At 48.1% G+C, this 17,898-nt stretch overlaps 1 protein-coding gene across 1 annotated transcript; it reads right to left on the bottom strand.

Annotated features, from left to right (window-relative positions):
- Nucleotides 1–164: 164 nt before the first annotated feature.
- On the bottom strand, nucleotides 165–16,400 carry MRPS18A (mitochondrial ribosomal protein S18A). Its single transcript, XM_045843545.1, has 6 exons — nucleotides 16,265–16,400; nucleotides 8,946–8,977; nucleotides 6,233–6,340; nucleotides 3,674–3,797; nucleotides 3,378–3,447; nucleotides 165–564 (listed from the first exon to the last, which is right to left on the bottom strand). The coding sequence occupies exons 1-6, from the start codon at nucleotides 16,374–16,376 to the stop codon at nucleotides 420–422; spliced, it is 591 nt and encodes a 196-aa protein (XP_045699501.1). The 5' UTR covers nucleotides 16,377–16,400; the 3' UTR covers nucleotides 165–419.
- Between the last annotated feature and the right edge of the window lie 1,498 nt (nucleotides 16,401–17,898).

Consider the following 17,898-nt stretch of genomic DNA (forward strand, 5'->3'; position numbering starts at 1 on the left):
CCTGTCTCACCTCCTTGCAGCCCTTAAGCCCAAGACTAAATGGAGGATGGGAACCTGTTTGGCCCACGAACTCCCTCCAGTTTAGTGGCTCAATGCTCAGTAACTGGCTGGAAATGGGCCCAAGCCCCCTGCACTTCCCAAGCAGTGAGCACACAGCCAGTGGGTGAGACATGAGCCTGGTTTATGACATTCCTTTGAGGAGAACTCCTGTCCCCCAGCACAGAGTAAGGCCCCAACCAGTCGTGAGACCCCCTCAGGTGCCAAGGAACCCAAGTGAACTGCGTGCCCCCGGCTGAAGGTACTGAAGGTGGTGTCGCTGCCACTTGTGCCATTCACACTGGAGGAGTCAGGCCGCCCTGGTAGGAACTGGTGACAGAGCAAGGGGACATCTGGCTAGGTTCTCAGGAAGCCCTGCTCCGTCAATGATATAACACCAAAGGCCTTCTTGAGTAGCAGACATTGTCTTTCAGGAGGGGTGATCCCACGGCCATGCGCACCTTATTCCAGCGGTGGCCTTTATTGTAGATGGGCTTGACAGAGCCGGGGGACCAGCGGGTCAGGTACCTGTGGAGAAGGACCAGGAAGTGTGGCTGAGGGCTGGGAGCCTGAACTGGAGCTGGGAGGGTGGGCGCTGCTTCCTCAGGCCAAAGCTGTGATGTCCAACCAAACCCTTTCTCTAGTTTTTCTTCCTTGAGGAGCAGGGGCTTTTCCTGGGAGCAACCGCTGTGTGTGCTGTAAACAGATGGGCTGGGTTCTTGCCACAAGCGTGTGTGGCCAGGGTCAGGCAGACCAGGGCCACGTGAGCTCCCTTGATCTTTAGGAGTTGTCAATGTTTGTATTTTCTGGGGGAGGAGGTGGAGGAAGAGGCTGATGTAAGAGCCTGGAGGAATCCTTCCCTCTCGCCCACTTGGCTCATTTGGCCACCCCAGCCTTCAGGGAGCTCCCCTGGGCAGCCATAACTGGCTGGAGGACCCCTGCCCCTCACTCAACCCATGATGGGAGCCAAGGGCAAGGGCCCCTGGCGGGTATGGAGGAGGGAGTAGGGAAAAATGGCTGCAGCCCACAGTCCTTTGGCCTCCTTTGGGGATGGCCAGGGCGCTGATAGTTCCCGGAAAAGTGGCTCATGCCGGCTAGGATTGGGGTTTACTCCATTCAGAATGGGATTCTGTCCAGAGAGGCCCACCCTTCATCCTGAAAGCTCAGCTATGCCAAAGGCCAGGATCCTCCTGTGCCTCCACTGTAGATTGCGATTCAACATAGCCACCTCTAAAAACCATCAAATAAGAAATTTCTAATTAAAAAAAAATTACCCTTGGATGAAAATTTTTAGATAAAAGTGAAAAATGATTGCTAATTTATACATTTCAGTTGAGCCCCCTTGGACCTTGGTCTTGTCCTGCATGAAGGAAACAGCTCCGAGAGGAGAGAAAAGCTGGGGGAGGTGCGGGCCTGCACTCCAAGTGTGAGGTGGGCTTCTCTGAGTCTCCTGTCAATGTCAATCCCCCCAACAGGGAGACTTCTGAGTGGGTTGGTCCCAGTCTTCGGAGGGGTGGGGAAAGAGATGGGGTGTGGGAGCTGGTTCTCCAAGAGGAGTGCTCACCGGAATTCCAGGACCCCAGAAGATCCCCAGGCTGATCGGGTTGTCCAGAACTGCTGCCCAAAAACTGTTCTTCCCTCCCCTGCCCTGGAGAGACCCGAGGAAGCTGGGCTTCAGCGAGCTCTGGGCCTGATGCCTGTGCCCCATGGAGCAGCCAACTGGTGGGGGAGGGGTGCCTGGGTGGCCTCCAGCCAGCATTTTGGGAAGACTCCAGCTCTGGGAAGAACCAAGGTTCCTTCCTACCTCTCCTGAAGCAGCAGGAAAAGAGGAAGTGTAGCTCTCTTGGGGCCCAAAGCTCAAGGGCCTCTGGATAGAATCATAAAATCCCTTACGAGGGAATCAACCTCCCTCGTAGCCAGGACTGCCCCTCTACCCAGCCCCCCAGAGTGGCCTTTTGCAACCCAAGAGCCCCCAACACATCATCAATCCTGTGTCACGTTAAAGGACACTGGATATATGGGAGGGAGCCTGGCTTCACTTCAAAGGCCTGAGGGCAGACTGGATTGTGTCCTTAGGCCTGCTGCGGTCTCCTCACAAGTCAGCGGGGAGGGTGGGGGGTGGGGGTGGGGGGCAGGGGGTGGGTGGGGGAAGGCTCAACCCCAAAATGGTCTATAGCACATTTGGGAAAGACAGGAAGATGTTACTAGGTCCTGATCCCCCAGGGCTGCTGGAAGATGGCCCAGCTAGCAGTGTGGGAAGGGCAGGTGGAGATGGGTGTGGGGCCAGGGTGCTGGCGAGGCATCAATTAAGACCCAGCTCTGGTCCTATGCCCCCAGCCCAGCAATCTGTGGCTGGTATGTGCCAGGACTCCTACCCTCATGCCTGGGTTCTGCTGGGGATCAGACTAGGAGGTTTGCTAGGGGGTGGCGTCAGTCTTGCTTTGCCTCAACCATCTTTGGTTCCACAGAGGCAGCAGTTCCAGTGCAGTGGCGGCTAGACTGGCTGAAAGAGGGAGGGGCCACTGATAGGGGAGAACAAGAATAAACACCAAAATCATTTTTATAGACCTGGCTCTACTCTCGACAAGAGCGTATTATACATCTGGGAGTATATGAGTGTGGCAATGTCAGAGGTGGGGGAGGGAAAGGAACATACAATAGGATGATTGAGTGTTAGTTAGACAGGTCTGCTCCTCCACCAGAGGGTGCCACCCTGCCTAGCCTGAAAGGCAGATTGATTGATTCCAGGATCCAGGGGCCTTCCTCTTCTCTAAAACCTCAGGACCTCCCGGGTCACCATGTGCAGCTATGCAGGTTAAGTGCCCAACTCGGGGGAACGCCATTCACAATCCAGTCTACATGGATACTGCCTGGAAGTTTTACAGTGTACGATGTGCACAGCTACATACAGGGGTTCTACCCCCAGACAGCAACCCCCCATTTTTAAGCCTCACTTTGCCCTTTAATAACTCTAATGCTGGGATACTGAAAGTCTGAAGTGTTCTGACATTCCCATAGCAACCTAGTATGATGTCATAAATGGGATCAGCATGTTCTGATGCCCAACCAGCAGACCTCCTCACCCTCCTCGCCCCTGTGCTAAATGCCCTACTGGGGAGGGAGGGGAAAAGAGGCTGAGGCCAGAAGGGGAAGGTGACAGAGGCGTGCACACCATCAACTGCAGCACCAGTGGGACTGATGGCGATGGGACCGAATAGACAGCCAAAGGGCACATGGCTTTCCTGGGCTGTGGGATGAGCTCCAATGGCTTCCCTGGCAGAGTACAGTGAGAACTGAGGGCATGCAGAGTGTGTGGGATACTGACACCCAGGTCTGCTTACCGGTTGAGTTGGAGTTTTCTTTTTGGAACAAATCCTTCAGGAAGCGGAGGCCTGTGATTTGGCAACAGACCTGAATGCAGAAGAAACACATAAGGAGATGGTCTCTGCAGATCCCTCTGCAGCTTTTGGGGACCACAAAGACAAAGCCCAAGGAGGTGGAAGGCTGGCATTGAGGGAGTGAAATGAAGGCTCTGGTTGTCCATTTCTCTTCCAGGAGGGGCTGCAGCATGGGGCAGCTGGTGGGGGAATGATGCCTACAACCCTCTGCCCATCTTAGCCCCGAGGGGAACTTCTACCTGCTCGGTGGGCCATCTTCACACACTCCTCAATTTTGCGGTGCTCTTCCTGGCACAGGCCTGTGATCCTTCGGGGTAGCATGCCTCCGTGAGGCCGGATGAACTGACTGAGCAGCAGAACATCCTAGTGGAAATGGAAAACAGGAGACGAGGGTCAGCCGGATGAGCATGTGATACTGGGGAGCCTAGCCACATGACCTGCAGGGGAGGCGGTGGACCCTGGCACTCTTAAGAGGTTGAGGTCTCCCTCGGGAACTGACCTAAGACCATTCCCTCCACAGAACTTTGCACACTGGTCTACTACCTAACAAAAGATAAATCCCAACTTATAAGATTTTCTGGAAAAAAAAAAATTTTACCAATCCTAAGAGCTTTTAGCTCCTCCCTGAGATAATCTTTTGATAGACTACGTTAGAGAATACAAACTCTTTGAGAAATGTTAACAATCTTTCATGCACCTGCAGTATCTTTCCTGGTGACAAAAGTCAATCTCCCAGGGTGAGGGAGAGGGTCTGTCATATATTTCCACACAAGAGAGAAAATCTAATAGCATCTCCGCCCCCAAAGCCTATCTATGTGCCACAGGCCACAATACACGCACACAGTCCCTCCACCTTCTGCCGTTCCCTCTGAGGTGCTAAGCAGGGTACAAGCTGAGCAAAGGACCGAGGCTGTGAAGTTAAATCCCACATCTTCTGAGCCCCCTGTGACCAGATGTGAATGGCTTCTAAGGCTTCCTTTGGACCATCAGATTGCCTTGGAAGAGTCAAGGAAACAAGGGTGAACAGAGCCAGAATCAAGACAAGAAACTATCCCCCCCAGCTCTCACAGGACAGTTGAGGGGGTTGGATAAAAGCCACCATCTCCCACCCCCCCCGGAGGGGCCCGGCACGCCAGTCTTAGCAGTCATGTCCACAAACTGACTCACTGCCCTGGCAGGCGCCTCGCTGTACAACCGCAGATTTGTTTTAATCACTGGAGAGCCCCCGAGGGATCCAGACCCCCAATTCCCACCCCTATAATCTTCAGAATCTGATGAAAAGAACTTGGATTGGATTATCCAAGGCTAATAAACTGGGCTCACAGCCCCAGCCTCCCCCACTGCAGGCTGCCAAGCAAGCTGACAGCTTTGTGCAGCTCAGGCTAACGATGCCCTTAGTGAAAAGGGGTAAAAGGAAAACAACTTTAGCCTTTACCTTGGAGGGGATTGGATTTCTTCTGCTGGATAAACAGAAGCAAGTCTATTTCCTGGAAACGGCTGGTAGAAAGAGTGCCCCATGGTGGTCGGGCAGGTTCACCTCCCCATCTTCAGCTGAGATTCCACGTATGGCCTCAGCCCCACTAACTTCCTTGTAAGAAGAAGCAGTGTGTGGCCTGCAAGCTTCCTATTACTCTAGGCAGCCATCAGCAGAAAGGCCCAGGGTAGGGTAAAAGAACACCCCCTCTCCCCACTTGGGGTGGCCTAAAGCCAAGGCTCCCAGCCTGGGAGATTAGTTGGGTCACTCTGTTCAGATCCCATGGGCATGTGGCCTCTCCTGCTCTTACCACCTGACCAGGATCTCTGCCCTTAGTCATCCCATTCCACCAAGGGGCACAGGGACAACCTGCAGGTCAAGTTGGCCCAGAGCCTGAATCACCTGAAACCTAAAAATAGGGTGCTTAATGTTACTAATAGAACTCTGAGGGACGAGTATGGATTTCTCCAGGACTGTGTGCTTTTCCCAGGCCCTCCCCACTTCTACAGAGGACGCAGAGCAATAGTTGGGATCATAGTCTCGGCGTGGGTTTTGTCTCCCTAGAATCTGAATCCCAGCTCTGATACTTTCTAGCTGGGTGATGTGAGGCAAGTTCACTAACTTCTCCATGACTTAAATTTCTTTACCTGCAAAACAAGGATGGAAAGTACCCACTTCATAGGGAGATTGTGAAAACTAAGTGAACGAAAACAGGTAAATGCTTACAATAGTGCCTGACACAGAGTATGCACTCAATGCAGGTACCTACTGTTATTCACCATCATCACCCTTCCGTGAAAACAGGTGAAGAGCTAGAAAAGCTAGAGCAAACAGGGGTTTCTGCAGCTCCAACGTGGAGACAATAACATGTCCCCAGGTCACAGTAAGGCCTCTCCAAATAGCCTCTCATTACAAGAGGGAGAAAGCCAAACTCAGATCCTGATTCCATCCCCTTGGGAACACCACTCTGTGAGACTGGGGCACAGGGCCCTGGTGGGCTGAATCACATGCAACCAGGCTGTGAATTAAGTGACCCTTAACCCTGGCTGCACATGAGAATCACCTGGAGAGCTTTAAAAAATAATGATGGCCAGGCTTTAACCCAGACCAACAGAATCAATGTCTGGGGGCGGGGCCTGAGTGGTTTTTTTTTTAAAGCTTCCCTATAATTCTAATGTGCAGCCAAGGTTGAGAACCACTGGACAAATGCTTGTCTGTGGTGGCTCCATGAGAGGCAGCAGTGGCTATGAGGGAAGGGGGATGAAGGGGAGTGATGCCGCTGAAGTTAACCAGGGAACACGGCCTCCGGGACATGCACACTTACCTCATAACCATACCTGTGCTTCAGGTTCCACCTGCAGATGGGGCACTGGCCAGTGGGGTTAGGAGGATGTGGGCTTTCCTGGGGAGTCTCTGTGATACGGCCTTCAATCTAGGAGGCAGAGAAAGAGTGTATGTGAGGGAGAGGGCCACACAGAGTCTCTAATTCTCAAGCCACCCCCAAAATGGTGGGAATGGTGGTGGGACCTCATTTCTACTAGGTAACAGGTCTCTCTGCTGAGACTATAATGGTGGTTCTGCCGTTGCTATATAATGGGCCCTGGGGTGTCCATAGAAAGGTGATTTGGTGGCCTTCAAAAGTAATGGAAACTGAACTTAATGCTGGTGGTGAGAGGGAGGGGTTTGCTGTATCAGCTGAAGCTACCTTTCCTTCCTCAAACACAAAAACCACCTTTGGGAAAATGTAATAAATGCACATGGTAAAAAGTTTCAAACTGCACAGGATGTCGAGTCCAAGAGAAGTCTCCTTGCCCCTGCACACAGCCTTCTCAGAGGAAATGGCAAATTCCACCTTTATCTTACAGAGCAAGTCTATGCCAGTGGTTCTTAGCCTGCCATGACTTTGCCCCCCAGGGGACAGTGGATAATGTCTGAGACATTTCAGACTGTCACAACTGGGAGAGGGGGTGCTAATGGCATCTAGCAGGGAAGCTAACCATCCTACAATGCACAGGACACACCACGAAGAATTAGCAGCCCAGGGTGCCGACAGTGCCACGGTTAAGAAGCCTGCTCTCTGCCTACATGAGCATATACCCGCTTCCCGCTCTCTTTTTATTTTTTATTATTTTCAAAGATTTTATTTATTTTTAGAGAGAGGGGAAGGGAGGGAGAAAGAAAGGGAGAGAAACATCCATCAGTTGCCTCTCATACGCCCCAAATGGGGGGACCTGGCCCACAACCTAGGCATGTGCCTGGACAAGGAATTGAACTGAGACCTTTCGGTTCACAGGCCAGTGTTCAATCCACTGAGCCACACCAGCCAGGGTGCTCTCTCTCTTCTTAAGAAACAAAGACAGGAGGATACATTCCTGTCTTCCTCCTTGCTTTTATTTTTTAGGATGCCACCTCTCCAACTGTGCTGAGATTACGTGCAAAATGACCTCGGCTGTGGCTGTCGTATCCTGTGACACAGCCTTGGAATTACTAAGTGCAACAGACCAATGATCTAGGAGTCAGCTCCAATTGCAAGAGGGGGAGTTTAGAAAGCCTTCCTGACTGAAGCCATGGATTATAAGAGCAAGGCTGGGACAGGGCTGAAAGGCTTTGGGAGAGAAGCAACACTGTCTCCAGGGGCAGAACTGGCAAATAGGAAAGAGGCTAGAGGCAATGCTTGCCTGTGAAGGGCACTGCTACCCACCTGTCTGCCAAGGCCACCATAACTACTCCAGAAACAGAGAGTGTGTTAGGGGAAGTGTGCAGGTGTGTGGTGGGCTCAGATGGGGATTACGGCGGACTGTGGGGAGAGAACTAACATTTGCCGACTTCCCATTACATGCCTGGTTTTGTGCTAATCATGGCTCACCATCTCATTTAACCCCCACAACCTAGTGAGGGAGCATCATGATGTTACTTTATAGATGAAGAAAGTGAGACTCCAGAGTGAGCAACACCCCGTCAGCCAAGGCAGTGCCTCTCCAGGCATGGGTGGCTCCCGCCCTCAAGGTTTGTAAATGCTTACAATGCCACCATGTCTCCACGGTTCATTCTACAAAAAGCAAATTCATGCCCCAAACGAAAAATAGTCTTCACACTCAAAAGCCAGATGTGTTTTCTCTCCACCAGCACCGAGTTCACAGGGTGAAGGCTTGTTTCAGCTTTGAATAAGGGAATAAACAAAGGTGCCCTAAAGGGACAGGGGCCCCATTCAAAAGAACTATGTTGAGGTAAAGCAGTGCAAAAACTGAGGGACTATTCTGGGGAAGACCCAGAGGGAACCCAAAGGCCTTGTCCTGGGAATAAGACTGTCTAAGAGGACCGAGTGTGGCTGGCGGCCAGAACAGTTAAATCCCTGGTTGACATGGAAGTTATACAGGCTTCTGGAGTGGCTTCGGATTTCTTGGAGGCATGGAAAGCCCTGTGAAAACATTGTCTTTTAGGGATTATAGGATAATCTAAGCCCCATGACTCTTGAAGAAAGGGAGGTGAGATGGGTCCCAGGAGGGAAAGGGGGAGTGGGTGGATACAGTCATTCCAGCTTTCTCACCAGTAGACAAGTCAGGGTGCTCGCTAATGAGTCCAGGGTCCAGAGAGTGTCACCTTTTAACTGCATCACTTAAGGAATAGCTAAGTCATTCTGAGCAGAGAGGAAAGAAGCTGAGATCCAGGATGTTGGCTCGGGATCAACTCATGTTGGCTCTTTAGTCCTGCCACTGCCTTAGTTTCCCCTTTGGAAAACTAATTTATCACCCTCCAAAGAACATATTAGCAAAGACCTCTGAGATTTTGGCATACAAAAGGCCACTTTAATCAAAGAGCAGATGCTTCATTCAATCCAGGTACAAGTGACTGTTCCTGATTAACCACACTATAGCACACAGCTTGAAAAATAGACAGGGAGATTTATAGTCACAGAAGGAGCAGATCCTGGAGCCAGGAGTCCAGTTTGGGCCTCCCTTCCCCCCTTCCTCCCGCAGAGAAGCAGCCAGGCAGCTCCAAGTGGTAAAGAGGTTGTAAGTGGCCAACTTGATACTTACTATAGTTGTCTTCCCTTCTTGGATCTCCACCACTGCAAAGATAAAGGGGAGAAATTAGGTCAGCCATTTAATAAGGAACAGGGAGTTTCAAATAATAGCTCAAATTCTATGCATGTGGAGAAACAGAGCCTTCAGTCTGCACTCTCTCACAGGCCCCACCGAGAGAGAGAGAGAGAGAGAGACCGTGCAGGGTCACCTCCAAATGCTCTATGCCCCTGAGGCTGGATGAGGGCAAGCCCAGATGCCCAGTAATACCATCTCTCTGGGATCAAGGGTTTCCACACTGTTTCTGCTTTTCCAAACCAAGATTCCTCTTGGTTCTATCTAAGGAAATTGGCAAGATTTGCCCTCCTATGGCTAGCAGTAATGACCTAAGAGTGGGGAGTGGGGACAGAAGCATGTAAAAGACCTTCAAAAGTACCCACTGCATGTGTCCTTTTACTAAGAGAATCAGACAAACACAGTTTCTGACCTTGAACAGTTTGCAATACAGTACCGAATGACATAAAATGACTCCAGTGGCCCTGGTAGATAAGCAGTGAGACAAGTTCACTCCTAAAATTCATCCTGAAAGCTTCGTATTAAAGCTGGGTGAGGACAACTGTAAGCATTAAATCCTCTTCTCCATCCCTCCCTGCAGGGTTGCAATTTGTCATCCACACTGGAGAGGTGTGATAAAAAGGGGCTGGAAGAAGGGGCCTGCAGAAACTGGGTCCAGGCAGAAGTTCAAGAGTACTGCAATTCCAGAACGAGAGGGACTCCCTCAGCTCTTTGACCATTTAGATCTGGCAGTCAAAAGAGAACCTGAGGGAAAGACAGTAAGTCACTCACACCTGTCAAGCTGTACATATTTCCTATCTTACTTGTCTAGGATGCAGAATGACAACTTCAACAATATTCGAAGGAAGAACCAAGCTAAAAGCTCATATTTGGCAAATATAATCAAACAGAGAAAGTCTTGCTTGTTCTCCCAGTTTCTTTAGAAAGGGAGAAGCCATAGCTGTTAGCATAGGAACTGGCACACAGCAGATGCTCTCAGTGGATGCTAGCTAGCATTTAGAGAGCAGAAATCTTGTCATGGCCCCCTTCTGACTACTAATTACTGTAAGAGAAAACTTGGGCCCACATAGCTGCTGTCTCCCAACATACTAAAATCATATTTTAACAGCAGCTTGGCTACACAATTAGTTTTACTCAACTCTAGCCAAGGCAAGAATATAGATTAGAAAGAGCCTAAGGTTCTTAACTTTGACAATCCAGTAAAAGTTATGCACCTCTCCCTAGAAACATGTCCATAAGCATACATACAATAAACACAGGTTTAGGAGACTCAGAGCCCTGAAGCAATGTACCCAAATGGTAATACTGTTTTTTTCTCAGTGGTGGCGGTAGGTAATTTTAGCTTCTTCTTTATACCTATTAGCATTTTCTAAAGTTTCTAAAATAAATGCATACTACTTTTGCAGTAAAAAACAAAAATAAAACCAAAAAACAACAGACAGAGAAAGAGTATATCTAAGGGAAAAAACTGAGGCAATTCTAACCCAACCAGAGCCCCGCAGCAGCCTCTGCGATCACTGCGCCCCCTGCCCAACACCTGACTGGACACAGACTGCCTGCGATCGTTGCCCTTTTGTTTTCTGAGTGAGGCCGTTCACAAAGACTCATTTCATCCATATACCTAACCTGAGAGCCCCTCAGAGTCCTACTCTGCACACAAAGTTGTAACAATGACTAGAAAGGTCCTGAGGCTCTCTCCCGAACACTGTAGTTACCAATCAACTCAAAGACAAATTAGGTTTCTCCCTGTAAAAGAAAATGTGTCACCCCACGCACGGATCTACTTGTTCAGAACAGAGACCAGCCTAAATGAGAAGTGAGACTCCACCTGGTGCTCAGTCTGGAGGCCAGCACAGTGGCAGAGGGACTGTCACTGCAATGTGTCAACTTAGAAACGTGGGGATGCATAGGAGGGAGGGCACCGCTCCAGGAGGGCACAATAGGGCTTTTAGGCACCCCAGAAACTGCAAATTTGCAAAAACCAAGTTGGAGCGAGGGTGACCAAATCTGAGCAACAATAGATGGGAAAAGAGATTTTAAGAACCAGAGAGACATTCCGGTTCCACTCGAGTCAGCACTACAACAATGCCCCGAGACACAAAGCGAACAAACATGTGGTTCCCTTCTCCAGGAGGCACTCGGGCCCCAACTATGAGGTAAACAAGTCTAACAAAACACACATCACTCCCGGCAAAGAACCAAACCCTGAAGTCATCCCACTGGCCCCTGGAAAAAGAGATCAAAGACCATGGCAGGCTCCACTGTTCACAAGCTCCCCACACAGCCACTCCGAGCCAGTGAATCATATTACTATAAGCCAGTGGGTAAAACATTAGGCACAGGCTTATCTAATAGAGACAATTTGTCAAACCAGAAGAAATGACCTGAGAACTCACATGAGATTGAGATTAATCAGGGCGGTGTCTCAGTGCTGGGGCAGAAGGCTTGGCTGGAGCCTGAAGAGGCTCTGATAGATTTTAAGCCTCTCAAAACAGGAGATAGGAATCAAAATCGTATTGATTTTCAGTGCGCATACAAAAAAACGTCAAAACCAAACAAAACCTCAGATCCATTTTGTCCCTGGTCTCTACTCCGTTTAAGAGAAGTGGGGGTGGCGAAGGAGAACTGGACTAAGCGATTTAAGCACTAACAGAAAACTTGTTTAAACACTGAAATAAAGAACAAACTGACAGTAACCAGAGAGGAGGGGGGAGAAAGATAATAGGGGCTAAAAGGGGAAGGGCCATCAAGGAACAGGTATAAAGGACCCATGGACAATGCCAAAGGGGGTAGGTTTAATGGTTGGGGGCAGGGGGTGTGGTGGGGTGAAAATGGAGATGACTGTACTTGAACAATAAAAAGAAAACTTTTTTAAAAAGATGAAATGACCCTGGTATTCTAAGAAATGGCTATTGTCAAGTAAACTCAGGAAAGAAAAAAAAGCAATTTTCTAAACTACAATTAAGGACCAAAACCTTCAAAGATGGCCATTCCTCATACAAATCAAATAATCTGTTTCATAGAAAGTAACACCTTTGCTAAGCACGCCTGGAGTGTACAGCCCAACTCCCACCTATTGTGGAGAGTTACAACAGGATAGGAAGACATAGCCTTTGCTCTAGGGGGGAAAAGGGAACTAACCAAGTATGGGAACTTCACCATAATAAAGTCCAGGCCTTGTAAAGAGGTCCTTTGAGTGCTTCAGTAAATACTCGCCTAGGACGGAGTCCAAGATAACTGAATTATAACAGTCTAGAGCAAACAGCATTGCGGTGAGACTGCAGTGAACACAGAGAGACGTTGATGGCCACATAAACACAGACACAGTGAACTGCAGCAGCATAAAGACCCAACTGTTTCGTAAAGGAGGAAGTGAGGAAAGATGAATGATGAGGAGTGGAGGGCACTAAGTGCCCAGAGACCAAGGTCCTTCTTGGAAAGTATCCACGGAAGCCAAGTCCCAAGCAGAGTATGAAGGAATGGAGCAACTGAATGGCAGGATGGCTAAGAGGAGGCACTGACAGGCTTACACAGGGTCACGGAGTAAAGTGCATGTTTGGGATGTGTGCCTGCACTTCTGGTCATTAACTACTTTTCTCAAATTCCTTCCTTGCTCAAGTACCACTTCCCTTCTGTTCATCTTGTTTCTTTCTTAAGATTTTATTTATTTTTAGAGAGAGGGAAAGGGAGGGAGGGAGAGAAACACTGATGGGTTGCCTCTTACACACCCCCAACTGGGACGTGGCCCACAACCCAGGCGTGTGTCCTGACCAGGAGTTGAACCTACAACCTTTCAGCTCACAGGCCGGTGCTCAATCCACTGAGTCATACAAGCCAGGGCCCTTTTGTTCATCTTTAATTCTACCACTGAAGTTTTCTGATTCTCTCATGACCTCCCCACGTCTTTACCCTTGGAGCCCTGAGGGAATGTCCCTCTGCACTGTGCTTCAGAATGAGGAGTCTCACTGCTGCACAAAAGCCTCTTTCCACTAGCAGGTTACTCTCTATTCTTTAAAGCCCCCAACTCGCTCACTTCTCTCTCAAAGTGTTTAGCTCTAGGGCTGGGCTGCACATCCTTGTCTGAAATGCTACAGCTAACTGGAAAAGATGAAGAAAATTCCCTTCAGCCTTGACTCATTTCAACACATTCTCACCTAAAAGATCATCCCCGTAAATTCAGATAATTATGTGTGTTTATTTTTCTTGTTTTAAATACATTTCTTTCATAAGAGCTCTGGTGATAAGGCAGGAATGACGTCTAACACAATTTTTGCTAAGTCTGTCAGTGCCAACCATAAAAATACAAATGGTCTTCAGCAGGTTAACCGATGGGGGCTTTCAGGGAGGGGAGGGAACCACAGGGATGCCCTGCCATAGAGTACCAAGGTGACATGACTGGTGGGGAGGGAAGAGTGCTGGCTCTGCTTCCAACTCCACCACTCACTAGCTGTGTGATGTAGGGCAGCTACTAAAGCCCTCTGGACCTGAGTTCCTCATTTGCACAAATGTCAGTAACATCCATCTTTAAGGATTGTTGAAAAGACTGATTAAATATATGTGGAAAACACAGCACAGTGCTTGAAGCAGGCACTTAATAAACCATAATTTCCATTTCTGTCTTCCTTCAGTGTTGCTTCTTTCATAAGAGTATACTTCTGGCTTTGTGTGTTGCTATTGTGAAACTTCAGACCAGGCTCTCTCAATAGCAGCGGTGACTCCCAGTTTAGGCCAGGTGGTTCTTTGTTGTGTGGGGCTGTCCAGAGCACTGTAAGATTGTAGCAGCATCCCTGGACTCCACCCACAAGATGCCAGGAGTACCTGCTGTATCAGTTGTGACAACCAAAAATGTCTCTACACATTGCCATATGTGCCCTGGAGAACAAAACGGCCCCCAGCTGAGAACCACTGCTTTAGAATAAGGGTCTTAAAAAAAAAAAAAAGATTTGCGAGAGAGGGGGTGGCAGAAGAGAGAGACAGAAACATCGATTTGTTGTTCCACTTATTTATGCATTCATTGGCTGATTCTTGTATGTTCCCCCACCAGAGATCAAACCTGCAACCTTGGCATATCAGACAGTGCTCCAGCTAGGCTGCCAGCATGGGCTTACACTGAGTCTTCACAGGCAGGAGTGCTGATGCTGAGTGCTCATGAACTCTGACAAAAATTAAGTACTATCTGATATTTTAAAAAGTAGAATGTTTGGATATTTTCAGCAAAACATCCAGCTTTCTCCTGGTAACTTTAAATGCTGTATGTACTCTACTATTTGGGTGTCAAATATACCAGTTGGGACCAGTCAAAAGTAGGTATATGTGAACTATTTTATACATAAGGGGTAGAATATCAAGGAAAGTTTTTCATTTAAAGGCTTTGGAGACAGCTGGTTCTCCTTTGTTTAAGATTATATCAATTTAATTATTTAGCTTTTAGGCCTGACAGTAAGCAGCAAAGAGCAACCAACCCAGCAATTTATAGAGAGGAGGATTTCAAAGACCCATCTGATTATATAGTCCATTATTTCACAAACCCAATAGAAAAAAATTCAAATCTAAAAATGTTCCTTCGTAAAAGAACAAAACAAAACTACTCCTCTTTCCTGTCCTCTGGGAACACAGCAAAGCACTGTTTTCAACTTCAAATTTTATAAAGGATATGTAAATTGCGGCTATCAGTGTTTGACATTTGGTGGAGACCTTCAAAAATGTTATGGGCATATGCTAATTTTGCAGCATGGGAATTGATGAAACACCTTTTCTAATCCCTTTTTATTAATGATATGCTCTCTTTGGTGTCTGTCTTTATTAATGGATTAGTTTACCTAATATTAACCAGGCAGCATCTGGATTTTGTTGTTCTTTCTAGCAAATGTTCCATCTTCCCTTCATAGCTAAATTCTTTGCACTACCTGCTATTTCCATTTCTTCATAAATTACCTCTTTGATTTCCCATTCTACTGAAATTTCTATTTGAAACCTGAAAAAAAGAGACCTCTTTTGAAACATATCCAATGGCTTCTTCAGTAGGCTCTTCTTTTTTTTTTTTAAATGGATCTGCCTTTTTAAAAAAGATTTTATTTATTTATTTTTAGAGAGGGAAGGCAGGGGGAAAGAGAGAGAGAGAGAAACATCAATGTGTGGTTGCTGGGGGTTATGGCCTGCAACCCAGGCATGTACCCTGACTGGGAATCGAAACAGACACTTTGGTTCGCAGCCCGCGCTCAATCCACTGAGCTACGCCAGCCAGGGCGGGCTCTTCTTTTTGGTCTTTTCTTCTCTCTCTGAAAACAATGATCACTCTTTTCCTCTGGATATATCTCAGCTTTGGTTAAAGAATACACTGGTCAATGCTGAGTCAGAATTGTAAAATAACCCCCCACATCATTTCTGCACATCACTCATCCTTTCTTGCTTCCAGCAGGACACAAAGGAAGGCTGTGTCCTGAAAGACCCCTTTCACTCTCCATCAGATCCCATCCTCCTTATGAAAACTTCCAGTTGGGTTTGCTGTTTCCTGTAACTGAATCTCCCTGTACTTTATTGCAGCCTATGTACACACATCATCTCATTAGAACCTAACTTCTCAGGAAAAGGGCTGTATTTTCTTTCTCCAGAATCCCTTGACAGCCTGAAGTTCAGCACTTGGCATTTTTACTAACAGGCTCTCGGTTCAATGCTAGAATGAGGCTGTCTTTACAGACTTAAGATTAATTTAAAGCAAAAATGCCATCCAGCGTTTGCCTCTGTTTCAGCTGTTCAATGGCCTTTCCACCTTAGCTTCTACCTCTTGGGGAGCCTGGCGGCCCAGGTGGAGAAAGTCGCCATCACATAACAACACTGCCAGATGAGAAACTGGAAAAGGAGACGCAGGGGAGGGCCTCCCGCTGTCCTTCCCTTATGATCCAGGGATTCTTTAATAAATGAGAGGGGCTTCCGGAGGATACGGAAGGGAGAACTAACATGCGGATCCTTGCCGAAAACTTTTCTGAACCCTCGGACAGGTTTTTCTTCTGCTCTCGCTAACTAAGCAAATCTTTCTCTCCGTCCTTCCCGCCTGCCCCTGCCCAAAAGGACACTCAGAGAAGTGAGAAATCATGATAATAATATTAGGGTTCGGAAGGAGCTTTCGAGCACCCCGGGAGCTCATTTTAGACGTTTCAGAACCGCGCGAAGTAAAGGGAGGTAAGGGGCACGGGGACTACAGGAAGCAACCCCCTTCGCTTTTCTGTAGCTTCGGGAGGTCGCCAGGACCCAAGACTCACCTTCCCTGTACCCGCGATCTGGAGGCCGAGCCCAGCTGGTCGCAGGCGGGCCTGCCAGGAACCCTCGGAACAGCCGCTTACAACCGGACAGCAGCACCCCGAGGGCCGCCATGATGAAGACCTATGACCTCTTCGGCACTTCCGCTTCCGGAACGGCGCACGCGCAGCTGCAATAGTGGGCGAGAACTGTGGGGGTTGTGGGCTTTTCGGTCGCTCCGGTACTCCATCGCTCACTTTTCCCACAGCTCTCCAGCTTTGGTCTAAACCAAGTGGCCTTTGTGTCAAGGTTGTGCTTCATTCCGAGGATCTAGGGGGAGGTCTCCTAGCTCCTGTTTGCCAGTCGCCGAGGTCCGTAGGGTCGCTTTCGTTCCCTGGCAGTTTTTCTCGGTAAAATCACACGCACTACCCTAAGTCTTTAAAGCTTTTCCTTCTCTGCAAGTTAGATGTAGGTTTGCAGCTTCTTGCGGTTGAAGCTAGGCTTGTACAGGAGAGGTTGAAATGGTTGGGAATTCTAGGTCTGGAGCATCAGGCAAACCTAGAATAGAATTAATATCCGCTCCCACCCCCGTCTTTCATTTTTATTTACTTAGCACTTATCTTTGGCCAGGGCTTTTGCATCGCTATTTCCTCCGTTTGCTCTTTGCCTACCTGCTAACGTCCTACTTATTTCTCAGAGCTCAGCTCAATCTTCACTTCCACAACGGGGTCTTCCTTAAAAACCCCCGTTACTGTTTTTCAGCACTAGATACTTCTCCATCTTTGTACTTGCCACAAATACAGTTTTACATTTGCTTGTATAATATATGTTTCTCACCAGACTGTGTGCTCCATGAAGGCAAGGACATTGGTTTTTGTTGACTCTCATATCTCCAACACAGCACAGAGCCTAACACGTAATGAGTGCAATATATACTTGTTAAATAAATGTAGAACCTATTTTATAGGGTTGTTGAAAGTTAAATGAGGTAAATGTAAGTGCACGATAAACATAAGCTAATTGATAGGGCCTTTGTACTGTCTCACAAGTTTGATGTACTTGCCTACTAAGGAAGTATATAGTATCAAAACAAACACAAGTGCTCAATTTTCCCTATTTTGGATTTGCAGAACATAATAGGATGTTCCCCTGGAGCTACGTAAGACAGAAAAGCCATTCACTGCTCAATTCTTCCACTTGGTTAGGAGATTCTTTCCCACCTTCCACAATAAACGTGTAGGGGGATTTTCTAGTTATCCTACTCTGGTTCACAGCCGGGAAAATGAGGCTCATTAAATGGCACAGCATGCTCTTTGATCAGAGTGGGGCAGGAGCCTATCTCTCAGTTGACTGCCACCCTAGTGGCAGAGCAGCTGCTGCGTGGGGAGCTTGAGTGTATTACCATGGACAATTGAGCAGGAGAAATGTGGCACTGGAGTACCTTAAAACACTGCATTTAGTAAGGACAGATCCTGGGAAGGGGGAAATTGAAAGGAAGATCAATCTAGATGGGTGAGACTAACACATGGTTAGGTGGGACAGAGTTTTGGTTGAATATAGGTCTGGGTATCCTGGCCAGGATCAGGAAAGCTTTGGCTTTCCACATAACTTCCACTTTCCTTCTGTACAAATGGTCTTGAGTTCTTCCTGCTTATAC

The sequence above is a fragment of the Phyllostomus hastatus genome, unplaced genomic scaffold (assembly GCF_019186645.2).
Source record: "Phyllostomus hastatus isolate PE091 unplaced genomic scaffold, TTU_PhHast_1.1 phas_contig_40, whole genome shotgun sequence".
Lineage (NCBI taxonomy): Eukaryota > Metazoa > Chordata > Mammalia > Chiroptera > Phyllostomidae > Phyllostomus > Phyllostomus hastatus.

Bases quoted from the DNA above. Each gene is read 5' to 3' on its own strand.
- MRPS18A (XM_045843545.1), bottom strand. From the start codon at position 16,376: ATGGCGGCCCTCGGGGTGCTGCTGTCCGGTTGTAAGCGGCTGTTCCGA. The intron at 6,341-8,945 runs GTAAGTATCAAG...TCTGCCTCCTAG, and splicing joins AAGAAGGGAAGACAACTATA to ATTGAAGGCCGTATCACAGA. The intron at 565-3,377 runs GTAAGCAGACCT...CCTTCTCCACAG, and splicing joins AGAAAACTCCAACTCAACCG to GTACCTGACCCGCTGGTCCC.